Source organism: Numenius arquata, chromosome 19, assembly GCF_964106895.1.
Source record: "Numenius arquata chromosome 19, bNumArq3.hap1.1, whole genome shotgun sequence".
Taxonomy (NCBI): domain Eukaryota; kingdom Metazoa; phylum Chordata; class Aves; order Charadriiformes; family Scolopacidae; genus Numenius; species Numenius arquata.
The window spans coordinates 9,797,482-9,817,564 of record NC_133594.1 but is presented as its reverse complement, the minus strand read 5'-3'; the positions used below and the strand labels follow the sequence as shown (position 1 = coordinate 9,817,564).

At 52.1% G+C, this 20,083-nt stretch overlaps 1 protein-coding gene across 3 annotated transcripts in view; it reads left to right on the top strand.

Annotated features, from left to right (window-relative positions):
* KCNT1 (potassium sodium-activated channel subfamily T member 1) overlaps positions 1-14,663 on the top strand; it is an 87,460-nt gene extending 72,797 nt beyond the window's left edge. The window contains exons 19-31 of one of the 3 annotated variants that reach the window (XM_074161067.1): positions 1,026-1,242; positions 2,161-2,266; positions 2,393-2,565; positions 2,783-2,854; positions 3,141-3,275; positions 3,541-3,652; positions 4,322-4,423; positions 4,544-4,627; positions 5,017-5,145; positions 5,494-5,514; positions 6,304-6,607; positions 11,938-12,022; positions 12,419-14,663. In XM_074161067.1, coding sequence (XP_074017168.1) covers positions 1,026-1,242; positions 2,161-2,266; positions 2,393-2,565; positions 2,783-2,854; positions 3,141-3,275; positions 3,541-3,652; positions 4,322-4,423; positions 4,544-4,627; positions 5,017-5,145; positions 5,494-5,514; positions 6,304-6,607; positions 11,938-12,022; positions 12,419-12,539 — 1,661 coding nt within the window. In that variant the 3' untranslated portion in view covers positions 12,540-14,663. The remainder of the gene's footprint in view (positions 1-1,025; positions 1,243-2,160; positions 2,267-2,392; positions 2,566-2,782; positions 2,855-3,140; positions 3,276-3,540; positions 3,653-4,321; positions 4,424-4,543; positions 4,628-5,016; positions 5,146-5,493; positions 5,515-6,303; positions 6,608-11,937; positions 12,023-12,418) is intronic. The other 2 variants (XM_074161068.1, XM_074161069.1) reach the window with 2 other exon arrangements.
* The last annotated feature ends 5,420 nt before the right edge of the window (positions 14,664-20,083 follow it).

Here is a 20,083-nt window from a genome sequence, read left to right as displayed (position 1 = left end):
AGGTTTTGTCTTATTTTGCAAACTCCCTGCCATGCCCCCATCAGTATTGCTGGGAACCACTGAAAATCCCTTTCCGTTCCCAGTCCCAGTCGCCTCACCAGTTAAACACACACTGCTCCTTGCACCCTGGGTGCTCTCAGCAAGATCAAATATTATTAAAGCTCGTGATGTCCATTATCATTAACAGTATTTGCATAAATCCCCCAAGCCCTGGCTAGAGGGATAAATGCTGTTGGCCACATCCTGAATCACGTTTATGATTCACAGCCCAACAAAGAGCACAGTTGGCTCTGCAGCCAGTGGTGGCATTTTAGCAAATAAAAAAATACCCTGAGTCATTACTTCCAGCTTGTGTCTGGGGAAAGCGAGTTTTGGGGCTGCCTGGAGAGGCTGCGCTACATGAGCAGATTATATTTCAGGGAAATAATTTATGCATTTGCACTCATGAGCAGCAATTTGCATAGATTATCCTCAGCAAGCCACAAAGCACTTTGCTGAACAGCATTTGTCAGTGTTCTCGTTACGCAGCTCGTTCGCAGCGAGACCTTTGGCAGAGAGTAACAAGAGGGAGAGAAATCGCCTGAGTCCAAGCAGGGCAGCGGTGCCCAGTGAGCCCAGCACCTGGGCTTTGCTTGGTGGGAAGCTCCTCAGGTTCCTGACCATCTAAAAATCACTGTTTGGCCAAGACTCAGATGAGAACCTCGGCAGGAGGTGGCTGGGGGACGGGTGGGGTGATGCTGCCCGGGGCCAGCAGCCTGCACCCAGCGTGGGAGCAGCCCGGGCTGTGTTCCCAGGGAGATGCTCCACCAGCAGCGCCCAGGAGGAGGTCACTGGTGGGTGCTGTGCCAGCACTCCCCATGCCCATGACCGGATTAGCTTCATATGGGGTGTACTTAACAGGCACGATGCAGTCCCGCGTGCTCCACCTCGCCTGGGCACGATGCTTTTCCATGCTGCTTTGCCGACGCAGCTCTTTTCACCTCCTTATAGCGTGTTTGCTGTCCTTCCTTCCCCGCCGTGTCCAGGTACAGTAGCCATGGACCTGCAAAACACAGAGTGCCGCCCTGCTAACAGCAGCAAGCTGACGCTGCCGGCGGAGAACGGCTCAGGCAACCGCCGGCCCAGCATCGCGCCCGTCCTCGAGCTGGCCGACACCTCGTCCCTGCTGCCCTGCGACCTGCTCAGCGACCAGTCGGAAGACGAGATGACGCAGTCGGACGAGGAGGGCTCGGCGGTTGTGGAGTGAGTTGCCCACCTTCGGTTGAGCCATCCTGTGTTGTTTCCGAGAGATGGGGACCATTGCAAATGATGGGTGGTCAATGGTGCCTGAGGGATGCTCAGGCTCAGCCCCGCTCGGCTTTTTCTGAGCACACCAATATCTGCTGGCCATCAGCCTTTCCTGCTATTTTGGAGGAGTCTCCTCTGGGTATCAGAGAAATTGTGCTGACCCAGACACCGCTGGGGATGGGCAGGGTTATTCCATCAGCCCTCTCCCCTCCCTTCACTCACCGACGGGAAGAGGATCCTATTCTCCATTGCACATAAATAAAAAATGCAAAATAAATATTTACTCCAGCTTTAAAGCTGTTAGTTTATGACAGCCAGCTAAGCACTTCCTTTACTGGTTACCTGTTTGGATGCTGTCACAGTGATGTGAGGAGCTCCCGAGTACCTGCAAACTCACAAACTGGCTTTTAATTCATTCCCACTTGTAGCTGCTCTTTAAATGAAAATTTCTGCTTCTGGGTCCATGAGAAATACAAATGGTGATTTTTTTAAATATCTGTTCACCAAAACAAACTCTAAAAATGGACCACGAGTTTTTTTCCTTCTTTATGTGTCTCAGTATCACCCCCCTCTCTTGGAGCTCTCTGCTCTGTCCCCCTTCCACTGTGCTCAATGGTCCTATCGGCTCCCTTCTCCGCCCGTGCTGGGAACATTGTACATTTGCAATCTCATGACCCTTTGCATAGCGAAAGAGATTCCTAAATATGTGTATTTTGTAAAATTTCCAACTGCTGTGGGAGAGTTTTGCAAAGCCTTTCCCAGTGAAGTGTTTGAATCCTGGGTCTGCTGCTTTTAAGTGTTTTTCCCAGCGTCTGAGCGTTGTGGAAAGCTCTCCCCGTGTCCTCACGCTGCTGGATTTTCTCGCTGCTGTAGGTACGTGAAGGGTTACCCACCGAACTCCCCCTACATTGGGAGCTCCCCGACTCTGTGCCACCTTTTACCTGAGAAAGCTCCTTTCTGCTGCCTGAGGCTGGACAAGGTACGACGGGGCTGCATGTGGCTGCCTGGAGGCTGCGGCCCCCCCAGGAGCGGGACGGCTTCATGCGTGGTGGGTGGGTGGCCAAGAGCCACGTCTTGAGTCCCAGCGCTGCCTTCCATCCCACAGGGCTGCAAGCACAACAGCTTCGAAGATGCCAAAGCCTACGGGTTTAAGAACAAACTGATCATCGTTTCGGCGGAGACAGCTGGGAATGGACTGTATAACTTCATTGTCCCCCTTCGTGCGTACTATCGGTCCCGCAAAGAGTTGAACCCAATCGTGTTGCTGCTGGACAACAAGCAAGTACTTTTCCGCGGGTGTTTTCCATCACACCAAGCCCTTCCCTGTGTTGTCGTGGGCATCTCACACTGGAGGGGTGGGAGCGTGGGGGAATGGCAGTGCCACTGTTGGGTACCTTGGCTGGCGTTAGTCCTGGGGACTCCTGTGTGGGTTTTGTGTCTATCTTTGCCCCATGGACTTGGTGAACCACCTTGTTCTCTGTTACTCTTCCTCCAGGCCCGAGCATCACTTTCTGGAAGCCATCTGTTGTTTCCCCATGGTTTACTACATGGAGGGCACCATTGACAAGTAAGTATTTCCACGTGTGGCAGTATGGTGATGCCTAAATGTGTGGCATTTACCCCAGCCCAGACTTTTGGGTCATCCCATGAGAACCCCCAGGGTTGGTACCGTAGAGCTGAGCCCACCCTTGGCTTCTCGGGTTGTCGAACACCCCCTGATAGATGGGAGCAGGTGAAGAGCTGGTGGTTGGGAGCAGCCTGGGCTTGCTGTAGCGCTGCGCCTCGCAGCGTGCTGCTTCCCTGTGTCGTTTCCAAGGGCTGACCCTGCGCTCTTCTCTTTGGGGACTGCCCAGCCTGGACAGCTTGCTGCAGTGTGGCATCATCTACGCTGACAACCTGGTGGTTGTGGACAAGGAAAGCACGATGAGCGCTGAGGAAGACTACATGGCGGATGCAAAGACCATTGTCAACGTCCAGACCATGTTCAGGTGAGGGATGACAGCTGCCCCAGCTCCATCATGGCCTCTTACCTCTGCTGGAGACAAGACCAGGAAGCGTGCTGATGGCTGGGGTGGTGGCAACGGGTAGTGGGACACATCTCCGGTTGGGCTTGCTCTAGGAAGCAGCCTCTAATCAGCTATTTCTGACCTGAGACAGGCAAAGGGATGGTTTTGATCTTCCTCAGGCTTTAAATGCAGGGAGTGCTCTCACTTCTGAGTGGGCTGCAGGACAACAGGTCTCTTTCCATTGCAGGCTCTTCCCCAGCCTCAGCATTATCACAGAGCTGACCCACCCCTCCAACATGAGGTTCATGCAGTTCAGAGCAAAGGACAGTTACTCTCTTGCCCTTTCCAAGCTAGAAAAGGTAAGAGAAGGTCTTCTCCTGCACACAGGGCCTGGGAAGTCAATGGTCAGAGTGACAACATTTGAGCTTCTCAAGGTCCTGTGCTCTTCCACATGCTGGAGCTACCATAGTTGGTGTGCATCTACCCAAGATAACCTGCAGCCAACAAATATGTAGGCAGCCAATCTTCGGAGCAGCTACCTCTTTCTACATATTTATGTATTTATTTGGTGGCTGGAGTTTGTGCTGCTTTGCCTACTGCTGTGCTGGGCACACTGAACCTCTGAATCAGGTTTAATGCTGTGACTGCAGTGAGGGGGGCAGTGGGGACGTTGTGCTGAGAGAGATCATCTGATGTGGGGGGAAAGTACCCCTGAACCAGACACTAGGGCATGTGAAAGGGCCCCACCCAGCCCATGTCAAAAAAACCCCAACCATGTCTCGCACATTTTCATGGGGAAAAAACCCTCTTTCACCCAGGTGAGGATGCTGCCCTGGTTCCCTGCTGGCACACCCACCAGAAACGCTAAGCTGGTGTCCTTTCATTTTCCTGAGTCTTCTAGTTTCTGTGCAAACTGTGCGTGGGGGAGGCTGTGTGGTTTTGCTTTGCTAAATGCCCTAGAAGGATGTGAACAAGCGCCTGCCAACTAAGTTGCCTGTGAGTGCTCACATCTCCTCTTCCTCTTCCAGAAAGAGCGAGAGAACGGGTCCAACCTGGCCTTCATGTTCCGACTGCCCTTTGCAGCCGGGAGGGTCTTCAGCATCAGCATGCTGGACACGCTGCTCTACCAGGTGAGAGCCCAACGGGTTCTGGGTGATGCAGCCCTGCAGCTGCGGACACCCTTTTGCATCTCCCAATGAATAACCGAGCAAACTTTTTCTCCGGCTTCCTGCCCAAATGTCTCCCCCCAGTCGTTCGTGAAGGACTACATGATCACCATCACGCGGCTGCTGCTGGGCCTCGACACCACGCCGGGCTCCGGCTACCTCTGCGCGGTAGGTGCCAAGTCCCTCTAGGTTGAAACCATTGGGCCAAGTCATCGTGGATCTGGTGGGATCTGTCACAAGGGTGGAGGGTCACCCTCTTCTGAGGAGTCGGGTGGGAGGCAACACTGGGCAGAACATACCAGGTCATCATTCCCCTCCATCGTGTGTGGGGAACCTCAGCACTGCTAAGAGCCCAAAAGCTCAAGAGCTGCCGAGGACCAAAGTCCCTGTTCTGAAGGCTGAGGTTGGAAGTTGCCCCTGGTCCTTTTGTGGAGTCCAGCTTGCTTTTGGGATTGATACAGCTGAGCTGGGGTGAAGCTCAGGAGCAGCCCCAAGGTGCTCCTCAGTGGGCTTTGCATGGTGCAAGGCTGGTGATGTTTGTCCTCTGTTGTGCTCAGATGAAGATCACTGAAGATGACCTGTGGATCCGGACGTACGGCCGCCTCTTCCAGAAGCTCTGCTCCTCCAGTGCGGAGATTCCCATTGGGATTTACAGGACGGAGTCGCACATGTTCGCAACCTCCGAGGTAGGGGCTGCTGATGGTCCCAGCCGAGCATCACCGCCCGGCAGAGATGTGGTCCATGAGGTTGGCCGGGGCCATGAGGCCCCTTGTCCCTGGTTGCAGGTGGGAAGGTGGGGAGGAGCGAGGGGAAGGGAAGCGGCCCCACGTCTGTGTTATGGTGGTGGTGTCCTGGCTCCCCAGGGGGTAGGCTGGATCGGTGTAGATGCCGATCCCTGTGGTGGGATTTTCTCGGCACAGCTCTGCCGTGCCACATGGCAGAGAGTCCCCAGGGAGCGGGGGTGGACGTGGCACAGCAGGGCTGCCCTTTTGCTGGCCTGACGCTTTATTTTTCCTTCCTTTTCCCCTCTGCAGCCCCACGACATCAGAGCGCAGGTGAGTGCCGCTTGCATCCAGCCCCGGGGGTTCGGCCGGTGTCAGGCATTGCCTTGGCTGCCAGCACTGCCTCCTGCTCCCCCCCTCAACCCGGAGGCTGACCCCTGGGCAAGCGGCTGGGCTGGCTTGCCCAGTGGTCCTCTGGCCACCAAGAGCCACTGCATGCCTTGTCCTGGCTGTCACCCCCAGTACTGGCACGGCGCTGCCTGTCCCCATGGAAGGGCGATGCCGGGTGAGCCACAGCAATCCGGGAAGACAAAAGTCCTCAGCGCCCTGAAGTGTAATTAACTGGGATAAGGAGCCGGGGAATAAGCCAGGCTCCCTTTTAAATACCTTCAGTTTTCAGCTTTGTAGGAAGCAGCTACAGGGAAACGAAAGTTGACATTTAATTAAATGCAATCCACCCCTTTCTTAGAGATGCTTTAAACGGCTTTATTACTAAATTCTGGCTCACCAGTGGGGATTGCTGTGTCGGAGATGCAGCAGCACGTCTGCTGTGAGATGAAAGAGAGGGAGACAAGGGCACGGCTGTCCCTTGGGCAGCCCAGGGATAATGGTGTGAGAAGAGATGTCAGGTGCCCATTAGACCCACTCAACAGTGCTTATCCCAAATCTGCCAGCCAGGTAGTTTTAGCAGTACAGAGATGATATTCTGGGAGAGTGCGTGTGGGTCAGAGGAAGGGTCCCATCCCATAGGAGAGATCCCACCCCATCAGAGACAGGACAGGCTCCTTTTGGCTCTCCCCCCCGCCCCGTCCCCCCCCACCCCGTGACCTGCTGGGCTTCCAGTCACAGATCTCAATCAATGTCGAGGACTGCGAGGACACGAAGGATGTCAAGGAGCACTGGGGCATCAAGACCAGCCACCACAGGAACTCCTGCTCCAGCGACCAGTCCGAGCACCCGCTGCTGCGCCGCAAGAGCATGCAGTGGGCTCGCCGGCTGAGCAGGAAGGGCAACAAGCACTCCAGCAAGACGGCCGAGTGGATCAGCCAGCAGCGCCTCAGCCTGTACCGGCGCTCCGAGAGGCAGGAGCTTTCCGAGCTGGTCAAAAACCGTATGAAGCACCTGGGCTTACCCACCACCGGGTACGGTAAGTGCCGTTCGGTTGCACTTCTCTGCGGTGGTGCATCCCGCTGGTGGGCTCCTCGGGTAACCCTGTGCCGAGCTGAACCCCAAGCTGAGCTGAACCCCAAGCTGAGCCGAACCCCACACCGAGCCTAATCCCACGCCAAGCCAAACCCCACGCCAAGCCTAACCCCAAGCCCAGCCTAACCCCGCAGGCGATGCCGGGCCCGGCATTCCCCAGCTTGCTTGTGCTTCTGCAGACGAGTGCATTGAAGGCTGAGGTCCTGCAGCGCGGACCCCCACCTCGCCTGCCACCCCCCGGCCGGCTGCTGGCAGCCACCCCCATTTTGGGGCTCTGGAATGGGTCCAGGCAGGAGTTTGCAGCAGCAGAGTAACTCTCTCCCTTCTGCCTGCAGCTGCCGTGCAGCCTTCGGGCGCGATGCCCCGCTTGCCCCCCGCTTTCTGGCCGTGCAGAAATGGTGGTTCAGGACACACTGACTCCAAGTCAGCAAAACCCTTCTGCCCCAGAGCCCCCCTAGTGCAGCAGGGAGAGGTGAAGCCCTGTCAGCTGGCGCAGACCCCTTTTGCTATAGATTTTAATCCTTCATAAAACTCTTCCACGGAAAACATTTCGGTAGCTACAGGGCTGAGTGGTTTGCTTCATTGTGTGTGAAACTGGTGTCTCCGGCTGTGACGAGCCCGGGCGCCCGCAGCGCTCAGGGTCCCTCCGTGCAGCCGCATTTCTCGTGAAGCTTCTCACCCGCCCGTCGGTGCTGGCGTCTGTGTCCCCCCACACCACCCCAGAAGATTCCCCAGTCCTTGCTTACGACGCAGTCTGTAGCCCACAGCTTCCTTTGTTTGTTTGGTTTTGGTTTTGGGGTTGGTTTTTTTTCTCCTTTCTTTCTTTTAAGCCATCCTGTGCTGCTGCCTGTTTGCTCCATCCTTGAAGAGCATCCGTCTACCCTGCCCTGGCCCCTGCCCGCACACAGGCTGGGAACATGCCCCGGCCGGGACGGGAGCTGATTTCGGGAGGTGTGAGGGGGAGATTCCTCCTCTCCCATCTTGGCTTCTCCCTCACAGCCCTTTAGGGAGGAGAAAATGTAAAGAAATGCAGCGCAGGAGGGGGTTTGGAGTAGAGGGCAAACAGGCTGGGGAGGGAGGCAGGAGAGCCAGGTTGCGGCAGGACAGAGGGGACACAGGGCACACCAGGCGAGGTCTTGCAGTGCTGCATCCCCCCCTTTCTTTTTTTCCAGCGTTACTAGTCCCAGAAGTTTCTTCTGCTTTTTCTGGGGGCCTCCCACCTCCCTGCAGCTCTGTTGCAGAGTCCGGAGCTCGGCTGATGGCATTTGCTGCCTTAAAAAAAGCTGGTTTATGCAGCTGCTGGGTGCGGGAAGCTGGGAAATGGGGTGCACCCGAAGCCTGTGCACCCGAATCAAGAGCTGCCACAGCTCTTGGGTGCTGCTGAGGACGGGCCACGGCACCCCCTGCAAATGCAGAGGGTTGGGGTTAAGGCTAAGGCAGGTTAAGGCAAAGGCAGCTTCTTCGCCTCTACAGCCTTGGCTGAGCATCCCGAGGGGCCGCCCCACAGCCAGCCCCACAGCCAGCCCTGCCGGGATGCTCAGGACACGCTTGGCTGGGTTAGCGTCAGAGTTTGCATCTTTCTTCTGGCCCATCTGGCAAATTTTGGCTGGAGCAAACTGGGGGAAGACCTGACAAGTGAAGAGGCAGCGGGGGGGGGGCAAGACCCTTCTTCTGTCAGGGCGGGAAGGCAATGCCTGGCTGGGATTGTGGTGTTGGGGACCACCAGCTCCCTGGCCCCTGTGGCCAACTGTGCTGGGACTGTGCGTTGTCACCGCGTGTCACCGTCAGTGTCTGGACACCCATGGCGTTTTGGAAGAACACGTTGCTCTGCCTTCTCCCCATTTCCTTTTTGTTTTGCTCATTTTATTGCTGCAGTGCAGGAGCTCGTCTCTGATATTTGCCGAATCATGGCTTGCTGACCTCTCTCTCTCTCTCTGTTTATGTCTGTGCCTTTCCCTGTATGTTCTGTAGAGGATGTAGCAAATTTAACAGCCAGTGATGTGATGAATCGGGTAAACCTGGGATATTTGCAAGGTAATTCCCTTTCCCTGGGAGTCCCGCGTGACTCATGGTGTGCAGCGTACAACAAGATCATGCCAGCTAAGCCCAATCCACACCCCTGCCGGTTTTCATCTTAGATACCCGAGCCTTTCAAGCACTAATTTGTTGGGTGGTGTTGAAAACAAAAGTCTGTCCTGCAACGGCAGTGGAAACGCAGGGGCTCCACAAAGCCATGGAGATAAAAACCTCAGGGACCCCTTTCTAGTTGAATTCTTACAGGGAAATCACAGCCCTCGGCTGTCATTAAAAGAAACCCTCCCTCCGTTGCTCTGCAAGTTGGTTTTGGTCTGCAAAGCCAGTGGCAGCTCGAGGAGGGGATTCGGGGGGGGATGAGCTGGTGTGTGCTGCCGGGAGATCATAGAATCATAGAACTGTCTAGGTTGGAAGGGACCTTTAAGATCATCTAGTCCAACCATCAACCTAACTCTGATAAAAAAACCAAAAGAAAACCATACAACCCCCCCCCCCACGTCACCAAACCGTGTCTCTAAGCACTATGTCAACCCGTCTTTTGAAAACCTCCAGGGATGGTGCCTCAACCACTTCCCTGGGCAGCCCACTCCAAGGCTTAATAACACTTTCAGTGTAAAAAAATTTCCTAATTATTCCTAATATAGATGCTGGAACTCCTGCCCCGGCCTCTTTGCCTCTTGACTACACATGGGTCAGCCAGGGCTCAGGGGCAAGGCAGCACTTGGAAAGCCCTTCACAATCCTTGATTTGCGTTCCTGGACAACTCTAGCGTTAGCAGACCCTCTTTTCTAACCGGGGGGTCCCAGGTTTGGTGCGAGGCAGCAGAAGCAGCCGCTAGTGCTGCCCTTGTTGGCATCTGTGGGAGCTGCAGGGTTATTGCATCATTTACACCTTTACCCAGGGCGGGTAAAGTGCCCTGGAAAGGCCCCTTTTTACTGCAGCAGCCCGGAGATTAGCAATAGCCCAACCTAGCTGTATTTTAGGCTTCACTAGCCCATGCTTAAGGTGAAAAGTTGGCATTTTCCTACAAACCGTGTCCTTCATCAGAGAAGCAGCCCCAGCTGGGGCTCATGGAAGCCCTGCGCCAGTAGACTACATTGCCAGCTGGCCGGGGGGTACTGGGCAGAGCTCAGACCCGGCTCGTTTCTCCCCCTCCCACAGAAGGTCTGGGGCTGAGCGAGAGCTCGTGTCCTGCCACAGAGGGACCCAGCACCGTGAATGCCCCCCCCAGCTGCCTGCTGAGCCCGGAGACCCCACGGGTGAACCTCCGACGTGGTGGCATCGCTGCCGGGGGCTGTGTGGGTGGCTTTTTCCCCCCAGAAAAAAACTTGCTGGAGGGTGCTGCTGGGCTGAGCCCGGCCGCTGTGCCGCAGGGGACAATATGGCAGTATACTTGGGTTTAGCAGTGCCTGGCTCGGCTGCATGGGGGACAGGAAAAGGTGCTTCCATGGAGCAGGGAAACCTGCCGTGAGTCAGGGCTCTTCCCCGCCTCCCCTGTCATGGCAAACCCCGTGTCTCCCGTCGGGTCCCAGGGTCCGTGTGCCACCCGTGCCCCAGCATTGCCACCCCCTGTCCCCGCCTCGCTGTAAGGCTGAGCACTGGGATGGCCAAAGCTCTCCGGCAGCTCCAGGGACCGGCCGACACCTGGGGCTGGGAACCCCAGCACGGGTCAGGGGGTCCCACACAGCATCTCCCTGTCCTCTGCTGGCTGTGGCACCTTCTGTGGCCTCAGAGGTGCCAGGGAGGTGTCTGAGCAGCAAAGCAAGCGTCTCATGTCCCCTGCGAGTGCCACTGTGTGTGATACTGGTCTGGTCTGGCCACAGGGATGCCCTGGGGCCCATCTGGACCTGCACTGGCCAAGTGCATGGCGATGGCAGCCTGGAAGGGGGACCTGTTTGCATCCCTGTGCAGGGTGCTAGGCCCAGTGGCTGTGGTGGCTTGAGCTGCTTGTGGCTCATCTCATGGCTGGAGAAAAGCCCCACTTCAGAGGTTTCACCCCCCTCCCAAGGCTGAAGAGCAGTGGTACTCCTCACCCATGGGCTGGCTTGGCCACCCCCCAGTGCCTGGGGTGATTGTGCATCCGTGGGTGCTTTTATGGCCGGGGACTTGGCCCGTGTCCTGCTGCCTTTGAATGGGGATGTGCTCCAGATTGGTGCTGGGACAGGAGACCACAGGGATGGGGTGGTGGTGGTGGCATGACGGATTGCAGGGAGCGGCCCCCCGACCTGTCCCAGTGGCCGGTCCCTGGTCCCGCTCCATTAGTCCGAGATGGGAAAACATCTGATGTGCACCGGTGCTGCTCAGAGGGGCCTTTCTGGTAGCCCGGAGAGGCACCCCAGTGACAAGCCTTGCAGCGAGCTGGTATCCCCCCGCGCTCATCACGCTGCCCCCGGCGTCTGTCTGTCCATCCCCCTCTCCATCCTGTCCATCCGCACCCGGTCACTCAGTCTGTAAACGGTGTTATCTGTCGCAGCTTCCACCCCCTCCCCGGCCGCCCGCAAGCCTTGCACCCCCCATTCATTTCACCCATGATCTTGTTCTCAGCTATTTCGGAAAGCGCAGGGCGCCCCCCCCGGCCTCGAGGCCCCCCGTTCGCCCTGCGCAGCACCCATGGGTGCAGCTCTTGGTGGCCCCGAGCCTCCCCGGGGAGGTCGCCGTAGTTTAGAGCCATCCCTGAATGGTGTTGATGGCTCTGAAACTCCATGGAGGAGGTTTCCCTTGGGCTGGAGAAAGAAGCAATCGTTGAGCTAAATCCCATTGCTGGATGATGCTAAATTAACTCATTCAAGAAGGGGAGAAGTGGGCAGCGTGTTCGAGCGGGCCGGGGGGGGGTTTGGTTGCCCTGACCCGGTGGTTGGAGTCATTGTGCTGTATCTAACGCGGCAAGACTAACCTGTTCCCTTTTTTGCACTAAACCAAGGTAAGACAACTTACTTTTCTTGGGGTGGGAAGCGGGGAGTTTCAAGAGTTACATCTGGCGGTCCCGTGGGGCTGTGTCGTGGTGGGGAGCGGCTGGGGAGGCACAGAGGGAGGTGGCAACGATGTTCTCTGGGCAACGCCATTGCCCGTGGCCTCCCCCAGTGAAGGGACCCATTTGCTGTCCTTGGGGGTGGGCTGAGACCCCTCGGAGCCGGGTGCTCGAGGACACTGCAGTGGGGCTGTGGGAGTGAGGGCCAGCGGGGTGTCTGTCGGAGTGTCGGTCAGAGCGTCCCTCACCAGCTCTTTCCCCTCCTCTCGCAGACGAGATGAATGACCACCAGAACACCTTGTCCTACGTCCTGATCAATCCACCCCCGGACACGCGGCTGGAGCTCAACGACATCGTGTAGGTGCTGCCCCCACCCACCCGTGCGCTCCCTGAGCCCCCAGACCTGCCCCAGCACCGTGGGCTGCCCCCATCGCATTGCTTTCCATGATTTCTCATAAAGACCAGCATTTTTTGCCTCCTTCCCAGGCTGTTCCCCCTCCCCGGGTTCCTGAGCAGTGCCCAAACTGCCCCCACCAGCAGCACGGAGGTTTTCCCTTGGCTTTTGCTGCTGCCCAGCACCAGGAGAAATAATCATAATTATTTTAGCAGCAGCTCCCAGCCCAGCGCTGTGGGGGATCCCCTCATGTCCCGGCCTCAAGGATGAGCCAGACCCCAGTTTAGGGTTTTCCCAGCTCCTTCTTGCCATCGGGGAACTGGGGGGTCCCAGTGGCGTAACCAGGCTTCGCCCCACAGGTACCTGATCCGCTCCGACCCACTGGCCCACGTGGCCAATGATGGCCACAGCCGCAAGAGCAGCTGCAGCAACAAGCTGGGCCCCTGCAACCCCGAAACACGCGACGAGACCCAGCTGTGAGCAGCCCCCCCCGTGCCCCACGTCCCTGCCGGGGCCGGTGGGCTCCGGGGAGAGGCGGTGAAGAAGAGGACGGCCAGCTGGAGGGGAAGGCTGCTGCCACCCGTGGGTGCCCGTTGCCCTGGGGGAAGGCGATGCCCAGCCTTGGCTTTGGGCCACGGAAGGGATGCCCGGACCCCCGGGAGGGACGGGACAGCCGGACAGACCGACGGTCGTACACCCCGTGGCTTTTAACTTTTTATACAAATACCGCAACTAGTGAGAAATTCTTCGCTGGTGCTGGTGGGATGTGGCTGAGGCCAGACGACAAATGACCCTGTGTGAGCAGGAGGACTGTGTTTAATATTGCCCCCAGATGATGCAGGTTGTTTGCATTTGATGGGGCTTGTCAATACAAGAGCAAAACTGCACCGAAACCCTCCTCCTCTTCCTCCCCAGGTATCCCCTGGGGTACCCAAACTTCTGCTCTTTCACCCAACTCATGTTCTTCATCCTCTGTTGGTTTTCTGTTATGGGCATCGATGTGAGAGCGCCTGAAGCTGTGAGGGGATGGATGGAACGGGGTGGCACAGGGCACTGCAGCCCCCTCGGGTACCATGGCAGGGGCTGTGCCACCTCCAGTGCGTCTTGGCATCTCACAAACCAAAACCCACCAAGCCCAGCTGACCGAAAGCCGTGCCGTCCCTCGTCACACATTCCCAGCTCTATCCAGGGCATGGTGCCCCCGGTTTTGTGTCCCCCACCGAGCTCATCCTCCATCGCTGCTGCCCAGGGGGACGAGGGATGCAGGGGTCCCGGTACTGAGGATGGGAGGGGGCAGATTGGCCAGGTTCTGCCCGCTCCCCCCTGCCCACCACAGCCCCCCAGCAGCTTCAGCCATCCTCACTCGACATTATAACCCAGCACAACTGGGCTCCTGAGCGGCTGCGACTGCAGCAGAGGTGCATGAATGTGCAATTAAACCATGCGCCGCAGCATCGTCTGCGCCGGCCAACCCCCCCTCTCGTCGGCATCGGCCACCCCCCAGAGACCTTTCCATAGCAGAAACACAAGATGTATTTTCCACCTATTTTTGCACACTTTACAAGGGTGATGTGTAAAAGTTTTATTTGACTGCCAAGTGACTAACCGAGTTGTTAATTTTATATACTTTTACATTCATATATTAAAACTGCAATGTGATTTTTTTTTTTTTTGTTTTTAAACGAGAAGCCTGTAAAGCACAACGGTGCCATGAAGCCCCATCTGCCATCCCAGACTTGCTGCTGCTGAACAGTTTATTGCCATTAAATTTTACCTTTCTTTCCCCATGACACCTCCAATAAAAGTTGTTTACAAAAAAAAAAAAACCACCAAACCACCAAACCTGTTTAAAATTGCAGTTTTAAACAGTTGGTGAGATGTCCCTGCAGGGACCTATTGCCCGTCCTGTGGGAAAAGCAGCGATGGGGGAGAACCATGTGTGTGAGGCCCGAGGATGCCTGGGGTGGGGGTAGGACCCACACCGAGACCGGCGTCACCTCAAGAAGGGGTTGAGAAAGACCTTCTGTGCCTGGATGGGGTTTGGGATTGATCTGTTTATTTTTTTAATCTTTTTTTTTTTTTTTTTTTCTTTTTTTTGCCTGATGTGCTGGCCACGGGGCCCTGGGTGACCTGCGCCAGGCACCGCCAGCCCAGGGGATGTCACGGGCTCCGAGAGGTGCCACAGGTGAAGGCAACGAGCCCGACCCTCCTGCTGTTCTTAGTTAGATGCCGGCACAAACAGAAATCTCTCTGATGCTTTTTTTCTTGGTGGGGGGTTGTTTGGGCTTTTTTTTTTAATTATTATTTTTTTAATCTCTTTGGCTAAGGCCGATAGATGCTTTATTTATTTCCAATTGTAACTTAGCATGCCAAAAATCTCATTTAAAAGAATAACAGGAAGACGTTCTTGTAGGCTGAAAAGTGAGAGCAGTCGGAGTACAAAAGCACATGTTGGCTCTGGGCCACTTTAGAGCCTCGAGATGCTGAGATAACTCCAGAAATGCCTCATCAAGTGTTAATATATTTAATTGTCTACATTTCAGACAGATTTTTCTAATCCCCACTTACTTAGCTTTCGAGGGAGAGTGGAACGATGCAGTAATACAGGTTAAAAAAAAAAAAAAGAATATTAAAAAGAATCCAGAACCCAAGCAGTGTGGGTGTCGGGGTTATCTGCGTGTTTAACTGCTCAGAACATAGGAGTTTTTAATATATTTTTTTGCATTTGACTGGCTGCTGGGGTAGGGACGAGCAGCTCCGGCAGCGCCGTGTTTCTCAGCCCCTTATTTCCATGTGCCAAATGCCACAGCCCCAAGTGCCCCGGAGACGGAGGGTCCTGTGCCACCGTCCCCGGCTGCACCGACGTCTGGTGCCACCGCGGGAACTCCTCTCCAGGCACTCAGAATTCTTAATTCAAGGAGATAATTACCGTAAGAGGAAACCCACATACCAAAAGAAGTATAGACTATACGTGGTTTGTGATACTATTAAAATAACAAGCCTCACTATTACTGTATTTTGACAATGCTTCTGTTTGTTTAATGTATAAATAGATGTATTTAAAAAAAGAAAGCTCCGTGTATAAACCATACGCGTTTTGCATACATCCTTTCTATGGTGTAAATTTATAGCAGACATTCTAATGGGATGTTGAAATAAATACTGTAGATACTTACCTGTGGTCAATGCAAGTCTAAGAACAAACGTTTAATTTTTCTAATTCTTTAGACTCAGTTACGATACTAATGTAAAAACAAAAGCATTTTATTTTTGTAATGGTCCTGGAAACGTTGATGCACGGAGGAGCGTTGTTTCTGCTGTGGTGGACTCTCCCCTGGAGCCAGCCTGGTCCAACCCCTCTCCTGCTCTTCCACGGGGAGAGGAAACCAATTGCCGTTGCTGCCAACTGCTGCCAATAAACTTAGAAAAAAAAAAAACACCACAGTTTTTTCTGAAGGGTTGTGTTCCAACACAGAGACATGACAGGCCCTGGGGGGAAACGCAGAAACGAGGACGGCGGCGATATTTTCAGGTTTACCAGCAAACGGCTCCATCGCATGTTACGTGACCACTAACGGTTTCACACACTAAATACGGACTAAACCCCTATATCATGCATTAAAGCCAAATCGAATATACAGACCAATGCTAGAGTATATTTATTTCCTGTTATGCCCCTTTTTACTTCAAGCTATATTTTTATTTCCCCCGCGTGAGAGACCTGTCCTCTCTCAGGCTCGGCTCCTGCATGGATTTCTTTTTTTTTTTATCAGCAAGAGCAGATGAAACTCCCCCTTTTCCTCCCCGAGCGCTGATTTGGTGACACGCTGCAGAGGGTTTTGTACAATTACTGTGAAGATGCGTCACAGCTCTGTAAAGAAAAAAAAAGAAAAATAAAAGAGCTGCATGCAGCAACTGTAGAGACTGACGGGTTTTTTTTTTTTTTTTTTTTTTTTTTTCCTGGAAACACACTTTTATTTGAAAAATCCACGGCAAAATGTAGCTTTAGAGTCCTAAGAGTTATGACCCTGTGTTACAGGTCACCTCTTCCAAAGCTGGGGCACGTGAAAACTTTTTGATTTAATCCCAGTTTTCAAAACTTTCTGTGCATGACCATAGAAAGCGTGTGTTGGATTTGCTGCCGTGTTAAAAATAACAACATCGTATTTAAAGGTTATTTAATTAATTTATTTAATTCTTATTTTCTATGAGTCAACAAACGCATTAAATTTTGTGGCTATTTAATTGAACTTTTTTTTTTTTATTATTTCATTTCAGTACGTGTTTTTTCTGCCTCTAAACTCTTCAGCGTTTTTCACTGACTTATAATTCACATCCACATCCCAAGATTTCCCGGAGAACCTGTTTCTAGAGTACATTGCACACATACACATAGATTTATAGATTTTTTTTTTTTTTTTAACTTTGCGATCAAATGCAAACAGTGGGCAACTAGAGAGTGGTTTTTATTAGGCATTTTAAGAAAAGACTGTAAAAATTATAATATATTTATTTAAAACCATACAGAAGGACACAAACTATATACCTTAAATAGTGAAGATAATTCTAGGATTAACATTCATGTACAAACCATCAGGTCATTTTGCTGTAGAGGTACCCTGTAGGGGACAGCAGGAAGCGCCCTATTAAGATTCTTTTTTAACTATTGCCTTTAAACAAGCCAAATCTTCACCTGGAGAACAAATTCCTTCTAATTTTCCAGTACAGCTGAATTATAAAGATTACAGCCAGAAGAATAGCAGGTGGGTGAAGGTAATTTCAACACCACCAGTAATAGCCCTCACTGGTATGAAAAGCCACCAAGGGTCATGGGACAGGAGTTAATGCTCCGTCCCAGCAGCCCCAGGTGACGGCTTGTTCTGAACAAACAATTCGAGTTGCTAAAATTATTGTTAGTTGTTAAAATTATTACTATGTGTGGTTTTTGAAAGGCTGAGGGACTTGGGTCTGTTTAGTCTGGAGAAGAGAAGACTGAGGGGGGATCTGATCAACACCTATAAATACTTCAAGGGTGGGTGTCAGGAGGATGGGGCCAGTCTTTTTTCAGTGGTGCCCAGGGACAGGACAAGAGGGAACAGGCACAAACTTGAACATAAGAAGTTCCATCTAAACCTGAGGAGGAACTTCTTTCCTGTGAGGGTGGCAGAGCCCTGGAACAGGCTGCCCAGGGAGGTGGTGGAGTCTCCTTCTCTGGAGACATTCAAACTCCGCCTGGACACGTTCCTGTGGGACTTGCTCTGGGTAGACCTGCTTGGGCAGGGGGTTGGACTGGATGATCTCCAGAGGTTCCTTCCAACCCCGTATCATTCTGTGATTCTGGTTTTTCAGTGACGCTGTGAAAGCTCATCCACGTGGCCACACGGCAGCACTCTTCATGTCTTAAGTGGGCTTGGCTTTGGTTGGCTCCAGTTTCCACTCGCAGATCCCTGGTTGGGAGATCTCCCCCAAATACCTTCATTTCCCAACAAACCCACCCATTCTGCGTCAGTATTTCCAGGGTTGTGTCTGTCTTAGTTTGTGCCACTGTCACCAGATGCTGTTTCTCAGTTGCTTTGTCACCACGCCAAGGGGACTTCGCTGCTTCTCAGCAGGAGGTTCTTCACCTGGTCGCATCTGCTTTTTGTCTCTCTTCATCTTCCACGGCAGCAGAAGCAGTAAAAGAGAGGAAACTACCGCAAAATGAACCAAAATGCATTTAAATTTTTGTCCCGGTTGAGAAAAAAATTAGCTTTTAACACTTAAAACTTCTTTTAGAGGAGAAAAATCTGGAGCACTAAAATATACACCAGAAGGAAAAAAAATAAAAATGGTATTGATGTGGTTGAGAAACAAAAAGGAAACTAAAACCATGAAGGATTTTTTTATTTTACTATAAATTCAGTTTTTGTAGCTGGTCCCTGAAAGACATAGAGTCAAAAAGCAGTAAGTTTTTTCTTCGGTGAGATTTCCATGTAATGCCATGGTAATTCTGGGAGGCCTGTGTGCTTCAAACCGTTCTTTCAAGTGCCTCATTTGAATTTTAACAAATGCCATATATTGAATATTTAATCATCCCTGCTGCACACATCCGTTTAAGACGTTTTCCCCAGAGCATTCCCCGCCCCGTTACAATAAATATATGTTATTTCTGAACCGGTTCAGAGGGATGTATCAGGAAACCGTGACAGTATTTCAGTACCGAGATGCAATTTGAAAGCAGATTTATATTTAGGCACGGGCAAGCAAATAAATCCATCCTGTGAGTTTTGCCTCCTGGCCGAGGCTGGAGTGTGACATCCCAAAGCCCCGCTAGCGGGGCTTTGGGATGTCACACTCCAGCCTCGGCCAGGAGGGAGGCGTTCAGCAGCTCTGGGGAACCAGGAAGCACATCCCTAAGGAAAATAAAATAATAATAATAATAATAAAAAAAAAAAATCTATCGCTTAAATGTCTAGATGTGCTTTGGATAAAGGAACACAATATAATCCTGCAATATGCGAAGTGTACGGCATCAAACAACCCTGCAAAATAAAAGGGGACCAGGCTAAAAGTAATTCAATTTTCATTTCACGTTTCTGTCATGATGAGCCTTTCCATTTCTGGAATTAATCCTTTTGCCAAACGAACTGCATTTAAGGTAGTTCAATTACTAAAATACTAGCTTATTTTTGTCATTTATTCTACCCAAACATTGAGAAATTCTCAGTCTGGGGGACAAGAACAGCTGATGATAAGATTTGGGATCATTTTTGAACTGGGAAAAAAAAAAAAGAGCAGCATTTTAATGAGGTGACCTTTTCAGTTGATTTGACCTTCATCCAGAAGGGACATTCCACTTCCTTCATACGAAGATCCTCAGTTACAGTTTTCTTTGGATGGCTTCAGATTATGGACCCTTAACAGTCCAACTGTCAATGTAAAAGAGAAGAAACGGGCCTTTTTTCTATGTTTTTTTTACAGCATAAGCTCAGTCACATCCTCCTCTTCCTCTTCAATATTATCCTGGGCAATGCGCTTCGTACGGAAGCGGAGCTGTAACACGGTGTCTAGAATATATCACCATCTTTAACGCTCAGGACTAAACACAGCGACGTTACCAGGAATGACTTCAAATGCCACGAGGCACTAACGATGCACATGGGAACCTCGACGTCTCCAAAACCCCTACAGGCAAAATAAGCCCTAACACACCTGCAAAACAGAGAGCTCACAACCACGAGGGAGATATTTTGCTTAGATAATTTTATATTGATAATGTATCCAAAATAAATTTAAAAAAAAAAAAAAAACCAACCTGAATATTTTTCGTTTCTAATGTGATAATAGGAGTGCATTGTCCGAATGGTCATCTCCGGTTAATTGCAAAATTTTAAATGCAGTGTGGGAAATATACTTACATTTCACGATGCGCAAGTTCCTCCTGTAATTCTGGTATTTTTCTCCTGACAATTTGTGCGAGATCAAGGGCTACGACGACGCCCGGCAGAGCCTTTTGTCAAAAAAACAAGTCACGATTCACTGGTTTCTACTCCGAGTTTCTGAAGCGCGTGCCAGAGGGGGATTAAACCCGCCCTTCCGTGGGGAGCGCTCACGATGGATGGAGGATCTCTTGGTTCCTCGGTTGCTGCAACGACGTGTTAAAGCTAAAACCACGATGGGATTTGTCGTCCGTTGCAATTGTAAGTGTATCATAAATATACATGGAACATCAAAATAAAAAGTTAGAGGTGAGAAGAAGTAAACTTTTTCTCCCACTTTTAATATCTTCATATATATAATTAAATAACAGAACATCTGATCCATGTAAATGAGGACAAGAATTCCTTTTTTTTTTTTCCAGCTTTAATGTGTTGAAAGACGTAGGCATCTAAAAAATATACTCAAGCCGACCACGTGAATACCTCAATTTCAAACCATCCTGAAGAATCTGATATAAAAGTTTTCGCTGATCCGAAGCGCACACGGAACATCTCCCCCACAAAATAACTCCCAGATTTCTCCCGTTCTGTGCAGGTGACGTAGCA